At 39.4% G+C, this 16,173-nt stretch overlaps 1 protein-coding gene across 4 annotated transcripts in view; it reads right to left on the bottom strand.

Moving 5' to 3' along the window:
* Positions 1 to 469: 469 nt before the first annotated feature.
* The window catches only part of rnf44 (ring finger protein 44), a 127,929-nt gene continuing 112,225 nt past the window's right edge, over positions 470 to 16,173 (bottom strand). For 3 of the 4 annotated variants that reach the window (XM_041193334.1, XM_041193335.1, XM_041193336.1), the window contains 3 exons: positions 12,841 to 12,962; positions 12,068 to 12,167; positions 470 to 1,874 (listed from right to left, as the gene is read on the bottom strand). In XM_041193334.1, the coding sequence (XP_041049268.1) occupies positions 1,812 to 1,874; positions 12,068 to 12,167; positions 12,841 to 12,962 (285 nt within the window). In that variant the 3' untranslated portion in view covers positions 470 to 1,811. Of the gene's footprint in view, positions 1,875 to 12,067; positions 12,168 to 12,840; positions 12,963 to 16,173 lie in introns of those variants that run through there. The other variant, XR_005943764.1, reaches the window with a different exon arrangement.

Here is a 16,173-nt window from a genome sequence, read left to right as displayed (position 1 = left end):
CATCCGCTTATTAAGTCAAAAATATACACAAAATGTCAACCCTAAAAATAAACATAAAAAATGCAATCATACCAGAATATAGTTAAGTCAAATCATAGAACAGTTACTCCAGTAAGCTGCAATGGGTTAGAGCATCCATAAGTGATTAAACACTACAAAAAGTCACTCCTCAAAGCTGGAGCAAACTATAATCCAATGTACTATCCCTTCCACCCATACCTGTTAAGAATCCATATGTGGATGAATTTTCTACTTATTTGGGTCTGGAAAGAGAAAATAACCATTGCGCTTTCATCTATACATAAAAACACTGTAGTAATATGTCCATGTCTCAGCATCAGTTATCATCCACTCAGTAACATGTATGGTGGTGACAACAAACAACATGAACCAGTCTACTCCCCTTGAGGCTTAGTGTCAGTAATACGTTCTCTTAAGTTAGAAAATTAAATTCAGCCATAGAACATGGTTATGTTGGTATACATCATACATTTATTAGTGAACAACCCTCTCAAATCAGCCACAACAATAAAAAATGATTGCACTACCTGGTAAAGCATAACTAGCAACTTTCATAAAAAAAGTACAAATCTGTTAAAAATTTCGTCTCTGAAACAATTTGGTTTACAGATGTATAATACATTATAACTAGTTATGTTAAATGCTACAACAATATGATTCAAATGGGATGAAAACACAAAATGTTTAGCATCAGAACCATTTCCTATATATATATTAGCAAATTTCAAATACATACATGGCAAAATGAGGTAACTGTAACTGTGCAAGTACCAAAGCAAAAATCTTCCTAACACAGAACACAGGGCCCTGGCCCCTGGCCAATGGGTCTCCTACAGAGTCCACCGTCCCTCAGGTCAGGACTAATTAAAACAGTAAACAATCCACTATCCCACCACATAAATCATTGGTAAACAATTGGTGGCATCTACAGAGCAATCAACAACCACAAATCCTAAATAATTTAGCTGCTTGGAATAATTTTTGCACCACAAAGGCTGTGAGCTTAGGTATGTGTGCAGTACAGTGCATGGCAGTAATAGCTGAGCACAGATTCCCACCCCCACCCACAGCTGGATAGAGCTAGTCATCACCAGTCCAAGCTGGCTGGACACGCATGCATATGTGCACATTAAATATTTTCCCTCCTCTAATCTTTCACTCAAACACACTCACGCACTGTTATTCATGCAAACAATACAGGAAATATTTTGGAAGTGGTTAGGATAGTGTGTGCAAAGGCACACAAGAGAACTAGACCAGTGTATGGTACAAATACAAGAAAACATGGATAGGTACATTCAGACATTACACAGATAACATACAGACACGCGCACGCACACTCGCACACTTCTCAAACATCCTGCTTCGCTCCATCAGTACAGTATGCTGGAGGGTTTACTGGGCAGAGTACCCCATCGTCTTCCACCTACTGTTTCTTTTCGAGCATATGATGAAATCACAACCCCTCAAATTTCGTGTCAATACTTGGAATGATCATACAAACTATAAAATGTTAATACACATCAAAATACACGCAGGTTAAAATCTTTGGAGTTTGGAACACAATGTTAGTACAACACAACTCCATAACGGTTTCTAAGCGAAGATACTAGGTGTTTGCTGAAGTCATCAAATCGCACGGTGCAAACAGAGGTAACAGGACTCCAGATAAGATCCTAGATTGCTGTTGTTCAAGGGGAAGGCTTAAGGTAACACAGATGAGTGGGTGAACAGTGTGCTCCCCCACGTCATCTAGGTAACGTCTTCAATATTGTGCTGCGGAAATGGCTTTACTCTAAATCTCGGTGAACTTCAGAAGCATCAGCTCGACAGATAGGACATGTACGATTGGTCTGGGTAAAGAAAAAACAATAAGTTAGTATTGCTATTGCAAATGATGTAACAATTATGCAATTAGCACCAGCACTATAACATTATGGTAGAAGAAATCCATAAACTACAAGAAGGAAATACTCCATTAATGCCTTTTCAGATGAATACGTTGCTTGGTGTTACACTGTGCGCACAGATATAGATATTACCACCATAATGTGATAGACAAACAAAGGACAATTAGGTACAAGGCACCTGGCCCTTATAAACTTCATAATATGAATCAAAGAAGGTGGCAAATGGAATTGGTCACATCCCAATAGATGCTTTAAGAGAATCAATGGATACAGGACTTGTGTCAAAAGAATTGACAGCAGCAAACGAGACAATTCATAAATTCAGAAAAAAATATTGCTTAGTATTGATGTATGAGTTTGACATCAATACTAGGTAAAAATAATAGAATGCATCATGAAATAGAATAATTGTTCATCAAATTACACAGTGCAAACTGAGGTAAGATGTCTCCAGATAAGATCCTTGATTGCTACCGTTCAAGGGGAAGGATTGGGTGGGTGGGTGAACAGTGTGCTCCCCCATGTCACCCAGTTAAGTTTAGTTTCTCTAGACTTTGGCCAAGCCTTTGACATACATGATTACTTACAAGGTAGAAAGTACAGAAAGCAAAGGGAAGCTTTTCATGTGGTTAAATTATAGGCTGAGTCAGAGAATGCAAACGCTTAAGGGAGTGACCAGTGGAATACCACAGGAAGTAGTTCTGTAGGATTAGCTTTAGGTTTGTAGAATTAGCTCAGTGGTAGCACTCTCACTTCTGAATCAGATGGTTGTAAATTCAAGCCAACTTCAGTGCAGTATTGGCACCCTATCCACCACCTTCAACATTCACTCTTAACACCACCGTTGCAGTGGCAAAGTGTGTGCCACCTACAAGATGCACTACATAAACTTATGAAGGCTCTTTCGACAGTGTCTTCCAAACCTGTGACCTCTACCAGCAAGAAGGACAAGGGCATCAGATGCATAGGAACACCACTACCTGCAAGCTCCTCTCCAAGTCACACAGCATCCTGACTAGGAACTATATCATTGTTCCTTCACTGTCGCTGGATCAAGACCCTGAAACTCCCTCTCTAATAGCACTGTGCTGTGATGTACCTATATCACATGGACTGCAGCAGTTCAAGAAGGCCACCACCACCACCTTCTCAAGGACAACTAGGGATGGGCAATAAATCCTGATGACAGCTGTATCCCATGAAAGAATTAAAAACAGTATTGAGGGAATGCACTGTCGGAGGTGCTCTCTCTCAGATGAGGCACTAAACCAAAGCACCATTGTCTTCTCAGGTGGATGTAAAAGAACCTCCCGCAATTTTTGAAGTTGACTAGAGGTGTTCTCCTAGCCAATGTTTACCTTGTTATCTTACCAAAAACAGATAATCTTTTCATTTATTTATCACATCGTTTTTGTGGGATGCGATTGTGCACATATACTGGTTGCTGCATTTTCTTACAACAGTGCCTTCACTTTAAAAGTACTTGGTTGGCTGTGAGGTGCTTTGGGTATCCTGAGGGCATGAAAAGCGCTCCATAAATCCAAGTTTTTTTTCTTCTTTCTTTGCTGGATTTTGGGATTTGGGGAAATAGGTGGCAATAAACCTCTTCAAGTAGGTCACTGGTAATGAATTGAGGTGGGGGGGATAAATTGTATGGAACAAGTGCATCAATTATCTGGGGCTTTTGGAGATACTGGGTGAAAAAAAAGGAGCTGTCACTTCAGTAAATATAAAGTCATGAAGCTGGAGAGATGAAATAAATGCTAACAGTAAATGAGAAAGGGATCGGGTGGGGTTACAGTGATAAGCACTCAGTCAGCGGTTGTGGTGAATAACAAAAACAGGATCTTAGGATGTACAGCTTGAATGAAAGAGCACAAATGATGAGAAACGTTTAAATGCTGATATTCAGAGAAATTTGGATGTCCTTATATAAGAAACAAAGTTAACATGCAGTTACATCAAGCAATCAGGAAAGGAAATGACATGTTGGCACTTATGGCAAGGAGTACAAGAGTAAGGACATCTTGCTTCAATTCTACAGGGTTTTGGAGAGAACATACCTGTACTACTCTGTACACTTTTAGTCTCTTTATCCAAGGGAAGATATATTTACTTTTCAATTCAAGGGGCACTGGCACCAGTACTGGGGAAAGCAGAAGCTGTACAGTTGGGGACAGTCTTCACTTGAACCATGCTAGGATCAGTATGCTGGTGAGTCTTATAAATAGGGTGATAGAGAGGGCTTTAAACTAAGTAGTGGTGGTAGGGATCAAGTGAGGGAATATATATAACGGTAAAGGAAGACGAAAAGGCAAGAGAGCAATGGGGTAATAATAATCAGAGTGTGGCAGGAAGTTACAGAGGGTACATTCTTAAGTGCGCGCAAAAGTAAAAAGACAGAACTAAAGGCTCTGCGTCCAAATTCTAGCATTCATTACAAAATGGATGTTTTGTCAGTTCATATAGAAATGAATATATATGATCTGATAGCTATCACAGAGATGCGGCTGTAAGGTGACCAAGGCTGGGAACTGAATATTCAAGTGTACTTGACATTTGGGAAGGACAGGAAGCCAGGAAGGTGGTGGGGTAGCTCTGGTAATTGAAGATGGCATTAGTAAAATAGTGAGAGATGACCTTAGCTAAAGATCACAATGTAGAAACAGTTTGGGTAGAGGTAGGAAATAGAAAAGGTAAGAAGTCACTTGTGGGTGTAGTCTATGGGTCCCCTAACAGTAACTACATTGTAGGACAGCATATACAGGAAGAAATAATGGGGGCTTGTAAGAATGGTACGGTGATAATCATGGGTGATTTTAATCTACATATAGGTCGGACAAATCAGATTGGCAAAGGTAGCCTGCAAAATGAGTAGATAGAGCGCTTTTGGGACAGTTTCTTAGAGCAGAACATTATAGAACCAATGAAGAGCAGGCTATTCTAGACCTGGTAATGTGCAATGAGACAGAATTAATAAATGACCTCATAGTAAAAGGAGCCCCTAGGAAGCAGTAGTCATAACATGATTACTCACATTCAGTTTAAGGGAGAGAAGAGTAGGCCTAAGACTAGTTTTAAACTTAAATAAAGGAAATTATAAGGGTACAAGGACAAGTTGGCTAAAGTAAATTGGGAAATTAGGTTAAGGGGTAGATCAGTAGAGATACAGTGGAAGACAATCATTTCATAAGACTCAGTAAAGATATGTGCCAGTGAGAAAAAGGACTCTAGGAAAAGGATGGATCATTCAGGGCCAACAAAGGAAGTCAAAGGCAGTATTAAATTGAAAGATTGGTGGTAGGTGAGATGACTGGATAGAATATAAAAACCAGAAAAGAATGACTAAAAAAGGGAGAAATTAGAGTATGGAGAGAAAACTAACTGGAAAAAACGACAGTAAACAGTTTCCACAGGTATTTAAAAAGGAAAAAAAACTATAAGTGAGTTAAAAGCTGTGACTCTTCTTCATTAGGAAGTCATACAGACTCAAAACATTAACTCTTTTCTTTCCTCCAAAGATACTGTTAAACCTGTTGAGATTTTCCAGCATTTTGTTTTTGTTTCAGATTTCCAGCATTCACATTTCTCCTTTCTTAGTCATTCTTTTCTAGTTTTTATATTCTATCCAATCATCTCACCTACCACCAACCTTTCAATTTAATACTGCCTTTGACTTCCTTAGTTAGCTCTGAATGATGCATCCTTTTCCTAGAGTCCTTTTTTCTCACTGGCACATATCTTTACTGAGTCTTATGAAATGTGGATACTGGAAATCTGAAACAAAAACAGAAAATGCTGGAAAATCTCAACAGGTTTAACAGCATCTGTGGAGGAAAGAAAAGAGTTAATGTTTTGAGTCTGTATGACTTCCTAATGAAGAAGAGTCATATGGACTAAACATTAACTCTTTTTTTTTTCTCCACAGATACCGTTAGACCTGCTGAGTTTTTCCAGCATTTTCTGTTTTTGTGAACTAAAAGTGAGTGTTGGTCCTCTACAGAGTCTGAGAATTAATAATGGGAAATAAGGAAATGGTGGACGCGTTAAGTAGATATTGTGTCCGTCTTCATTGTAGATCAAATAACATCCCAGAAATAATTGTAAATCAAGAGGTGAAAGGAAGGGAGGAACTTAAAATAATTATAGTCACCAGGGAAAGAGTACTAAGAAAATTATTAGAACTAAAGGCTGACAGCTCCCCAGGTCCTGATGACTTCATCCTAGGGTCTTAAAAGAAGTGGCTGTTTGGACAGCAGATGCATTGGTTTTAATTTTCCAAAATTCCCTAGATTCTGGAAAGGTCCCAGCAGATTAGAGAGTAGCAAATGCAACTTATGTATTTCAAGAAAGGAAGGAAACAGAAAGTAGGAAACTACGGGTCAATTAGCTTAACATACTTCATAGGGAAAATGCTAGAATCTATTATTAAAGAGGTTACAACAGGGCACTGAGAAAATCTTAATGCAATCAGGCAGAGTCAACGTGGTTTTGAGGAAGGGAAAGAGTTAACATTTGACTAATTTATTAAAGTTCTTTGAGGAAGTAACAAGCCGTGTGGATAAAGGGGAACCCTGTGGATGTGATGTTCTTGGATTTCCAAAAGGCATTTGACAAGGTGCCACATAAAAGGATATTACACAAAACAGGAGCTTATGGTGTACAGAGTAACATTTTAGCATAGATAGAGGATTGATTGGAAAACAGGGAACAGAGAATAGAGTTAAATGGGTCACTTTCAGATTGGCAAGATGTAACCAGTGGAGTGCCACAGGGATCAGTGCTAGGGCCTCTGCTATTTATCATCTATATCAATGGCCTGGATGAAAGGTCCAAATGTATAGTTGCTATATTTGCTGATGACACACGATAGGTAGGAGAGTAAGTTGTCAAGGGAAGGTAATGAGGCTTGCAAAGTAATATAGATAGATTAAGTGAATAGGCAAAATTTTGGCAGATGGAGTATAATGTGCGAAAATGTGAACTTGTTCACTTTGGCAGGAAGAATAAAAAAAAACAGTATGTTATTTAAAATGGAGAGCGATTGCAGAACTCTATAGTACAAAAGGAATCTGGTTGTCCTGGTATATGAATCGGGACAAGTTAGTATGCAGTTACAAATTAGGAAGGCAAGTGGGATGTTATTTATTGGAAGGGGAATGGAAGATAAAAGTAGGGAAAGTTTTCTACAGTTTGCGAGACCACATATGGAGTACCATATATAGTTTTGGTCTCCTTATTAAGAAAGGATATAATTGCAATAGAAGCAGAGAAGGTTCACTCAATTGATTCCAGAGATGAAAGGATTGTCTCATGAGGAAAGGGTGGACAGGTTGGGCCTGTTTCCACTGGAGTTTAAAAGAGTGATGATCTTATTGAACCATTTAAGATCCTGAGCCGACTTCACAGGGTGGATTCATTTATTCTTTCATGGGTCATGGGTGTCACTCGCTAGACCAGCATGTTGTAGGTACACTCACAGTGCTGTTAGGGAGTTCCAGGATTTTTATCCAGCAACAGTGAAGGAACAGTGATATATTTCCAAGTCAATATGTTGTGTGACTTGGAGGGAAACTTCCAGGTGGTGGTGTTCCCATGCATCTGCTGCCCTTGTCCTTCCAGGTGGTAGAGGTCACTGGTTTGAAAGGTGCTGCCTTGGTGAGTTGTTGCAGTGTATCTTGTAGATGGTACATACTGCTGCTACTGTGAGTCGGTAGTGGAGGGGATGTTGAAGGTGGTGAATGGGGTGTTGATCAAGCAGGCTGCTTTGACCTGGATGGTGTCAAGCTTCTTGAGTGTTGCTGGAGTTGCACTCATCCAGGCAAGCGGAGAATATTCCATCATACTCCTGACTTATGCCTTCTAGATGAGTTACTTGCCGCAGAATTTCCAGCCTCTGACCTGTTCTCGTGGTCACGATATTTATATGGCTGGTCCAGTTCAGTTTCTGTGGTAACCCCCAGGATGTTGAAAGTGGGGAATTCAGCAATGTTAATGCAATGGTAATGTCATTCCCCATTGAACGGCAAGGGGAAATGGTTAGATTCTCTCTTATCGGGAGTTGGTCATTGCCTGGCACTTGTGTTGTGCGAACATTATTTGTCACTTAAAAGCCAAAGCCAGAACATTATCCAGGTCTTGCTGCATATGGACACCGACAGCTTCAATATCTGAGGAACCACAAATGGCGCTGAACATTGTGCAATCATTAGTGAACATCCCCACTTCTGACCTTATGTTGGAGAGAAGGTCACTGATGAAGCAACTAAGGTGGCACTACCCTGAGGAACTCCTGCAGCAATTTTCTGGGGCTGAGATGATTGACCTCCAACAACCATAACCATCTTCCTTTGTGCTGGGTATGACCCGAACCAGCAGAGTACCCCGCACCCCCCCCCACCCCCATAAAAAATTCCCATTGACTTCAGTTTTTCTAGGGCTCCCTGATGCCACAATTCGATCAAAAGCTGCCTTGACATTGAGGGTGGTCACTCTCACCTCACGGCGAGTTCAGCTGAGGATGTGGAAAGGATGTTTCCATTTATGGGAGAGACAACTGGGGGATACAGAAATAAGGGGTCTCCTATTTAAAATGGAGATGAGAATTTTTTTCTTTCAGAGGGTCGTCAGTCTGTGGAATCCTTTTTCCCAGACAGCAGTGGAGGCAGAGTCATTGAACATGTTTAAGGCGAGTTAGATAGATTATTAACTGACAAGGGAGTCAAAAGGTATAGGGGATAGACAAGAATGTAGAGGCCACAGTCAGATCAGCCATGATATTATCAAATAACAGAATACGGTCGAAGGACCAAATGGCCTACTCCTGCTGCTAATTTGTATGTTTTGCAGGCAGTCAGCAAAGGTTCACTGGTTTGATTTCTCTGATGATGAGATGTTCAGTACATTGGGCCTACACTCCTTGACATCTTGAAGGACGGGAAGTGATTTGATTTAAAGATTCTGAGTGGACTGGCCGGGTGGACACTGACAGGTCGTTTCCCTTGGCTGGAAAGTTGGGAACTAGGGAGCACAGTCTCAGGATAAGAGGTCAGTGATTTAAGAGTGAGATGGGAGGTAAATTTCTTCTCTCGGGGGCCATAAATCTTTGGTATTCTCTATCTCAGAAGGCCCTGAGATGCTCATTCATTGAGTATATTCAAGACTGAGAGCAATAGGTTTTGGATACTGAGGGATTCAAGGGATCCTGGAATAAATTGATAGCAGTTGATTTGAGTTCCAAGATCAATCATGATGATACTGAATGGTGGAGCAGGTTCAAGGGACCCAATGGTATACTCCTGCTTACAAGTCCCAGAAATTGATAATCAGCTTGTACAAAGAAGTAGGCCACCTTCACCTAGAGCATTCTGTAGAGTTTTAAGACCTATACTGTTGGGAGGATATTCAATGTTGGCAGGAATTAACAGAAAGGGAACTTAAGTTGATAAACTGGATTGTATTTGCATGCTACAAGGAACGGCTTTGGATACTAGGGATCTCCACATTGGTGATCTTAAGCTTTTCACACCATCAGGATATCCCAAAACATTTCACAGGCAATTAAATATTTCTGAAGTGTAGTAACTGCTTTTTATATGCAGATATGGCAGTCAATTTGTACACAAGATCCCACATACATCAAGAGAGGAAATCTGCTTCTCTGGTGGTTTCAACTGACAGATAAATACTAGTCAGGAAATATTCAGACTCTTCAAGTACCACTAACAGATATTTTACATACACTTCAATAGGCAACGGGCCTCAATTTAAACTCGAATCTGAAAGGGAGCAGCTCCAACATGCAAGACTTGATTTAGTACTGCACTGAAGTATCAATCTACATTAGGTGCTCACATCCTGCAGGGGGACTTAAAACCACAAAATTCTAACTCCACAGCAAAAGCACTACAAACCAAGTCAAACTAATGCAAGATCTCAGAAGAAATATAGATTAACTGAATCCCAGGGGGATGTTCAATATTCATGCAAAGTCTTCGACATACGTTACATGGGTTCAGTTGAGAAAAAATGAATGCACAGTTCAAATTACAACTTGTCCACACAGAGGGCAGTGAACATGCAGAATGCCCTATTCAGAGACAATGTAGTAAAAAATGCTGGAAATTTCAAAAGGGTTAAGATACTTTTTTGGCGGATAGGGCTATTTAAAGTACATGGGGTGAAATGGGGTAGAAAGTTGGTAACTGTGAGGATTGACCTGTGAGAATCAATCCGTGAGGATTGCTGGCAGTGGCCTTTTCCAGGCCCGTGGAAGCCTATATTTGACATTGGTCATATGATGTGGAATGGAGTGCTTAAATGTAATGACTAAAGTGTCATGGGTATCTGTGGCCTTCTGAAGTTTCTTGTTTTGCCTTTTGGAGTCATGGGAAAATCTCCCAAAGCTTTTTCTTTTCCTTTCTTTCTTTCCAACCCCCACCTAGAGTTATTATTGGTGATTGGAGAGGCTGATACACAGAAGTCACTATCTATAGGCTGAGCCCCAAGGTCTTGTCACTCTTCTAATTGTATTTAGAGCAGGATTATCCCAGGTACGATCCCTGGTTTTTGATGAGTTAGAAGACTCAAATGCAGGAGAAAGTGGTGAGTTCATGAGAAATAAATTAACCAGAGCTCCCACTTCTCAATGATAATGAATAACCCCAGCTGGAGATAACCTGATTGTAATCTGGTAAGGGTAGGACAGATGTATCCTTCCCTCTCCAGGACTCAACATCCTGCTAAACTTTGATTAAGCTCACATGAAAAATGCCCCCTTGAACAGGTGAATGCTGTCCTTAACACCAGTCACAAAATGAATCAATGCCTTCAGGAGAGGAGGAGGAAGGCTATAAGAAATTATATTTTAGGATACAACTACAAGTTGTTAAATTGCATGCAAGATAATAAAAAAATCAAAAGCAGCATCTTTATAATCGATAAGATCAAAAAAGAGCTGGCACAATTAAAACAATTGTGTACTTTGAAGCCGTACAGTGCTTCAGACTCAGTTGCAGCATAGGCGCATTCCTCAGTATATCAAGGTGTTAAACCAACATACAGAAATAAAAAATAGAAATAGGATATGAAAATACAGGTTTATAAATCTAAAATAATTATTCACCATTACATACAAACAGTACCTTCAGGGACTTAAAAGCACAGGAATGCCACAGGACAATTAACAAGAACCATATATCTTCCATGGGACTGCTGACAAGGTACTTGCCTATGCAACTCCAGTACTGCACTCATTTATTTTTTGACCACCAGGCTAGTATTCTCCCCTCAAGGGGGATGAAGAGGGGGAATTATTTGTCCAGCAATTGTCAATATTCAATGAAGCAGAATTATTATGGGCAGTAATCATCTCGTCTCTTCCCCTCTCACTCATTGAACATGGAATAAAGAGCTTGCAGAGAGTTACAAGGTTGTGATTCAATTAAATGGTTCTAATGACATGATAAACCACAAGAGAATATCAGATTTGTGAAACTGAATTGAAGCTTTAAATTTACTGGCAGCTATTTGATATTCTCCAGAACATAAAACAAGATAGGTGCTCTCTTTATTAATTAGTAGCTGCACCACACAGATTAATAAGGTCCCAAATTTGATACCCAGTCTGAGCTAAAAGGGGAGAAGAAGAAAATAATCACTCTCGGTTCTCACTCCTGCCCAGAAAACGTTGCTGGATGTACACATATGTATGCAGATCTTGGGTGAGGATATGTTTGAGTGAGTCATGATTCAAGCCAACCCCACCTCCCTGCTAACAGCACACCATTTGGTTGAAATGCTGGAGAGTGACCAATGCCCATTGAACTGGGCTTCAGCAGAATGTCAACACCTTTAAATTACAGAAGAAAACAAAAAATATTGTAATTTTGAAAATAATTTCTAATGGTGGTGTGAATGAAAGCATAGCGTTGAGATAGTTTGAAAGTAGATCAATTGTTTTTCTGTTAATAGATCAACAATTGATACAGGCTACTCTGCATGTCCTGATGAGTATCTTGCTGTAATTTCTCTAATTCACAGAAATCTATTTCTAGCAGACTGCTATTAATTAATTAACTCGAGTGAAAATGAAATCAGTCTTTGAATTCTAAACCAATACAAAACAGATTTCTTACCTTCAGCCATTTATCAACACACTTTGCGTGGAACTCATGGTTGCAGGGTAAGACTCTAAGTAGCTGCCTCGACTCAAAATCGCTAAAGCACACTACGCACCTAGGCAGAATAGAGAACAAAAGTGCTGTTAAATGTATTTGTATTAAATATAGCCACCAAGTATCATATGGCATACACAGAGCTGCAATCAAAGATGGTTTTGCAAAAACCTCCCCTCAAAAATAATTGTTTCACTTTTTTTTTAAATTGGTGTTTGCACTCATAATTTGAGATATCTATGCTAAGAAATGAAACATGGGATGTTTCCTTACCTTTACACACTGCACTGCTCTTTCTTTCTAACATTAGCAGAAGACAACCAAATTCATTCATAGCACATCTTTCACAATCCTCGCAAGTCAGTCACAGGAGGGTGGAGGCTATGACACACTCCCACAACAGCCAGATATATATTGTACATCCTTGCACTCTTATCTAAGGAAGCACAATGGCCAGCTGCTTTGTTATGGCAGGTTACGGTAAACCACTTCTTTAAACCTTAAAAGGTCATTCTAATTTTCTACTGCGCTGCCAGCAGGATGAACGTCCATTCAAACTTACTGTTTTACTTTCTCCAATATTAATGATAAATTGGTAACAGTGTGTTGAGTTTATTTTCAGGCAGCACATCCTTTGGGTTCTATATGAACAGTTATTATTCAATAATGGGGGGATGGGGAAAGATGAACAGATCAGAACAAAAAGACAAGCTAACAATGCAAGTGCTACTCACAAGGTTTGTTCTGACTGGTGATTTTCAGGATTAAACCTATAGGACGGAAGCTGCTCTATGTCTGCTTTGGTGAGTCCCCGCGGCTTAGCTTCTCCCAGTCGTTCGGCCAAGTTCAGCAGTGCCTGCAAACATAAAAGGCTCATGATAGTTGGAGGAAGAATCAAAAAGTTTCAACAATATTTTATTCTGGCAATTTAAATAAACACGAAGAGTTTAGGACTCTGAAAACTGTGAAACAAATTTGATAACAATCTCCCTAAGCTCCTTGTCTCAATTATGCTATTTCAAAGGTTTTACAAGAAAAAGTTTGCAAATGAGTGGATTGGTTAAAGGAAACTTTTCATTATATTTAAGAGGCACTTAAAAAAAATGTTCAGTTTGCAAAATTGCATTAATACAGAATTGTATGTTATAGGACCCTTAAAGCAAAAACAATTTACAAAATTGTTCCATTTTAATTTCAGCTTTCCAGTGATTGCAGTTTTTCCTTTCTCATTGGTAGCACAGAATGATACTGATTGTGGTAATAAACACATTGCATTCCAAATCAAGTACAGAGCAGTGTGTGCTGGTGATTCAATACTACATGATTTTAAAATTAGTGTGAAACTAGTTTTTTATGAAAAACATTCAAGCCTGCAAATGTAATATGGGGTCATAAAGAATGTTACAACACAAAGGCATTGGCCCATTGAGTTTCAGTCCATATGAGCTTCATAATTAATACAACTTTGCTGCTTAAATCTCTTACTCAGTAGTAGTATTGCTTTTCAGAATTCCCTTTGAAAAGAATTTTTAGATTCTGCTTGAACAACTGTTAGTGGCAGAACATTCCATTTTAACCACCATCTGTATAAAGAAATATTTCCCAACTTGTTTTTGATTATTTAACATTGTGGCCTTTTGGCCCACCCCACCATAATCATTCGTAATCTTGAAGACCTCTGTCAAGTCATCCCTCAGCACTCTCTGCTCCTGTGAAAAACACCTGAATTTCAAGTTTTTTTGTCATAATTGTAACTCCTCACCCTATTGGTGCAACTTTATCTGTGCTTTTACATTCTTCCTCTAATGAAGTGCCCAAAACTATATGCATCAGAGTAATTGCAGCACAACTGAGGACTCGCAAATCTTTTGAGTGAGAATTTAGACCAAGGCCCCATCAGGTGGATGCAAATGGTCCTGCAATCCAAAGGACAGGATGGTTCTTCCAGTACATTTAGCCCCCTAATCAACAAGATCAAAAACAGCCTACCTGCTCATTTATCGTATTGTTATCTGTGGGACTTTGCTGTGCACAATTGCTTGTTACATTTGTCCACAAAACAATAACTACACAGCAATGTTAAGCACCTCCTGTGCATGTGGACAATGCTGGATAAAAGGCTGGAGTAGTTCTCAGCACTACACCTTAAAGGAGGAAATACTAGCCTTGAAGGGAGTGCAGCATAGATTTACTAGAATGATACCTGGACTCCATTGGTTAAATTACGAGGAGAAATTACACAAACTAGGGTTGCATTTCCTGGAATTTAGAAGGTTAAAGGGTGGGTTTGACCAATATTAAGATATTAAGGAGAATAGATTAGACAGAAATAAACTAATTCTCTTGTTTGGAGACTAAAATTAGCAGCTGACCTTTCAGGAGTGAAATTAGGAAACGCTTCTTCATGCAAAGGATGGTAGCAGTTTGGAGCTTTCTTCTGCAAATGGCAACTGATGTTGATCAATTGTTAATTTTAAATGTGATATTGATAGATTTTTAACCACAGGGATTAAGGGATATGGAATGAAAGTAGGTATGTAGAATTGGAGGTCACAGATCAGCCATTATCTCACTGAATGGCAGAGCAGGCTCAAGGGGCTAAAAGGACAATACCTTTTTCAATATAAAAGCAAAATACTGCAGATACCGAAAATCTGAAACAAAAGCAGAAAATGCTGGAAAAACTCAGCAGGTCTATCAGCATCTGTGGAGAGAGAAACAGAGTTAATGCTTTGAGTCCGTATGGCCCTTCTTCAGATCTTTTTCAAATTCCTGTGTTCCTTTTCACTACATATTCTCTATCCTCATCTACTGTCTGGTAATTAAAGCTGCCCACAATTATTGCTCTACTGTTAACATTTGCTGCTTTTTTGTCCATTAATTAACTAGTTCCTTTTGCACTATTTAACAGTCTAGATCCCTTGCTTTTCCTCAGTTCAATTCAAAGGGTCAGAACTACTTCTCAATTTACCCTGATGCATAAATGAAGCAATACTGTCTCTAATTAATGCAGCTACTGCTCCTTGTTTCTTTTTCCCCCCATTTCTCTCCCAAAAAATTTATATCTAGAAGAGCTTTATTTGCCAACCCTGGCAGCAGCTATCAGCCAGTCAATCACTTCATGCTGCACTCCACATTTCCAAATTTTCTCCCTTCTTCTTCTGAAGGAATTGATTCCTGCTGGAGTGCAGCTCCAAGGTTGGCAATACCTCACCTAAGTGTATATTTGTCATGCGAGACCTAGACTGCGAATTATCAACAGGCTACTTGACTCTGAGAAACTGCACAACCAAGCTCCATCTTGTTCTCTACATGTCCACACATTCGCACTTTCCAACAGGAATCAGCAAAACAGAAACACACATTCTTTCACTTGGTGCTTCTGAGAGGTAGTAAAGTAAATGACTCAAGAGATTTTCCAGCAATTTTTGTTTTTGTTTCAAATTTCCAGCATCCACAGTATTTTGCTTTTATAAGTGACTCAAGGTGTTTGACGAAGTAGAAATATGGATGTGGCATATTGCTGTAGTAGGTTGCAGAGGTGTGACAAAGTGACTCTGTGGGGGAATTTATAAGTGAGCTTGAGAATTTTGAAATAGAAATTTCAATGATTGTTTTATACCATTGACCACAACTAAAATAGTCAATTTCACAATCTATCCTTTACTTTCTGAATCACCTCATTACTAAAGTTGTGAGCCTCTGGTAACCACAAAAGCGCAAGCAAGGGGCTTTGAAACTCAAGTGGAAGGATGCATTATTCTTACTGGGTTTACTATTCTTTTGGGACTGTAAACATCTCTATTGCTTGGAAAGGAGGCCTCCATTCCTAACTTCATAGTGGTAACATCATGACAGAATCCAACATAACACCATTTTGCATGTGCACATTACAGTACTGCTGCTGTCTTGCACTGCCCAGGGCGCCATAGTCTGAACTCATTCAGTAATTGTCACCTCCACATTTTGGTTGTTGTATTGTAATAACAAATTGTGTAGAAGTCAGGAATCACTTGAGGCCAAATTACAACTGGAATTTTAAAATGTTCAACAGAGTCTCGAAGTTA

The sequence above is a fragment of the Carcharodon carcharias genome, chromosome 8 (genome assembly GCF_017639515.1).
Source record: "Carcharodon carcharias isolate sCarCar2 chromosome 8, sCarCar2.pri, whole genome shotgun sequence".
Taxonomy (NCBI): domain Eukaryota; kingdom Metazoa; phylum Chordata; class Chondrichthyes; order Lamniformes; family Lamnidae; genus Carcharodon; species Carcharodon carcharias.
Note: the sequence above shows the minus strand (reverse complement) of the source record. Positions and strands in the feature narration are given on the sequence as shown.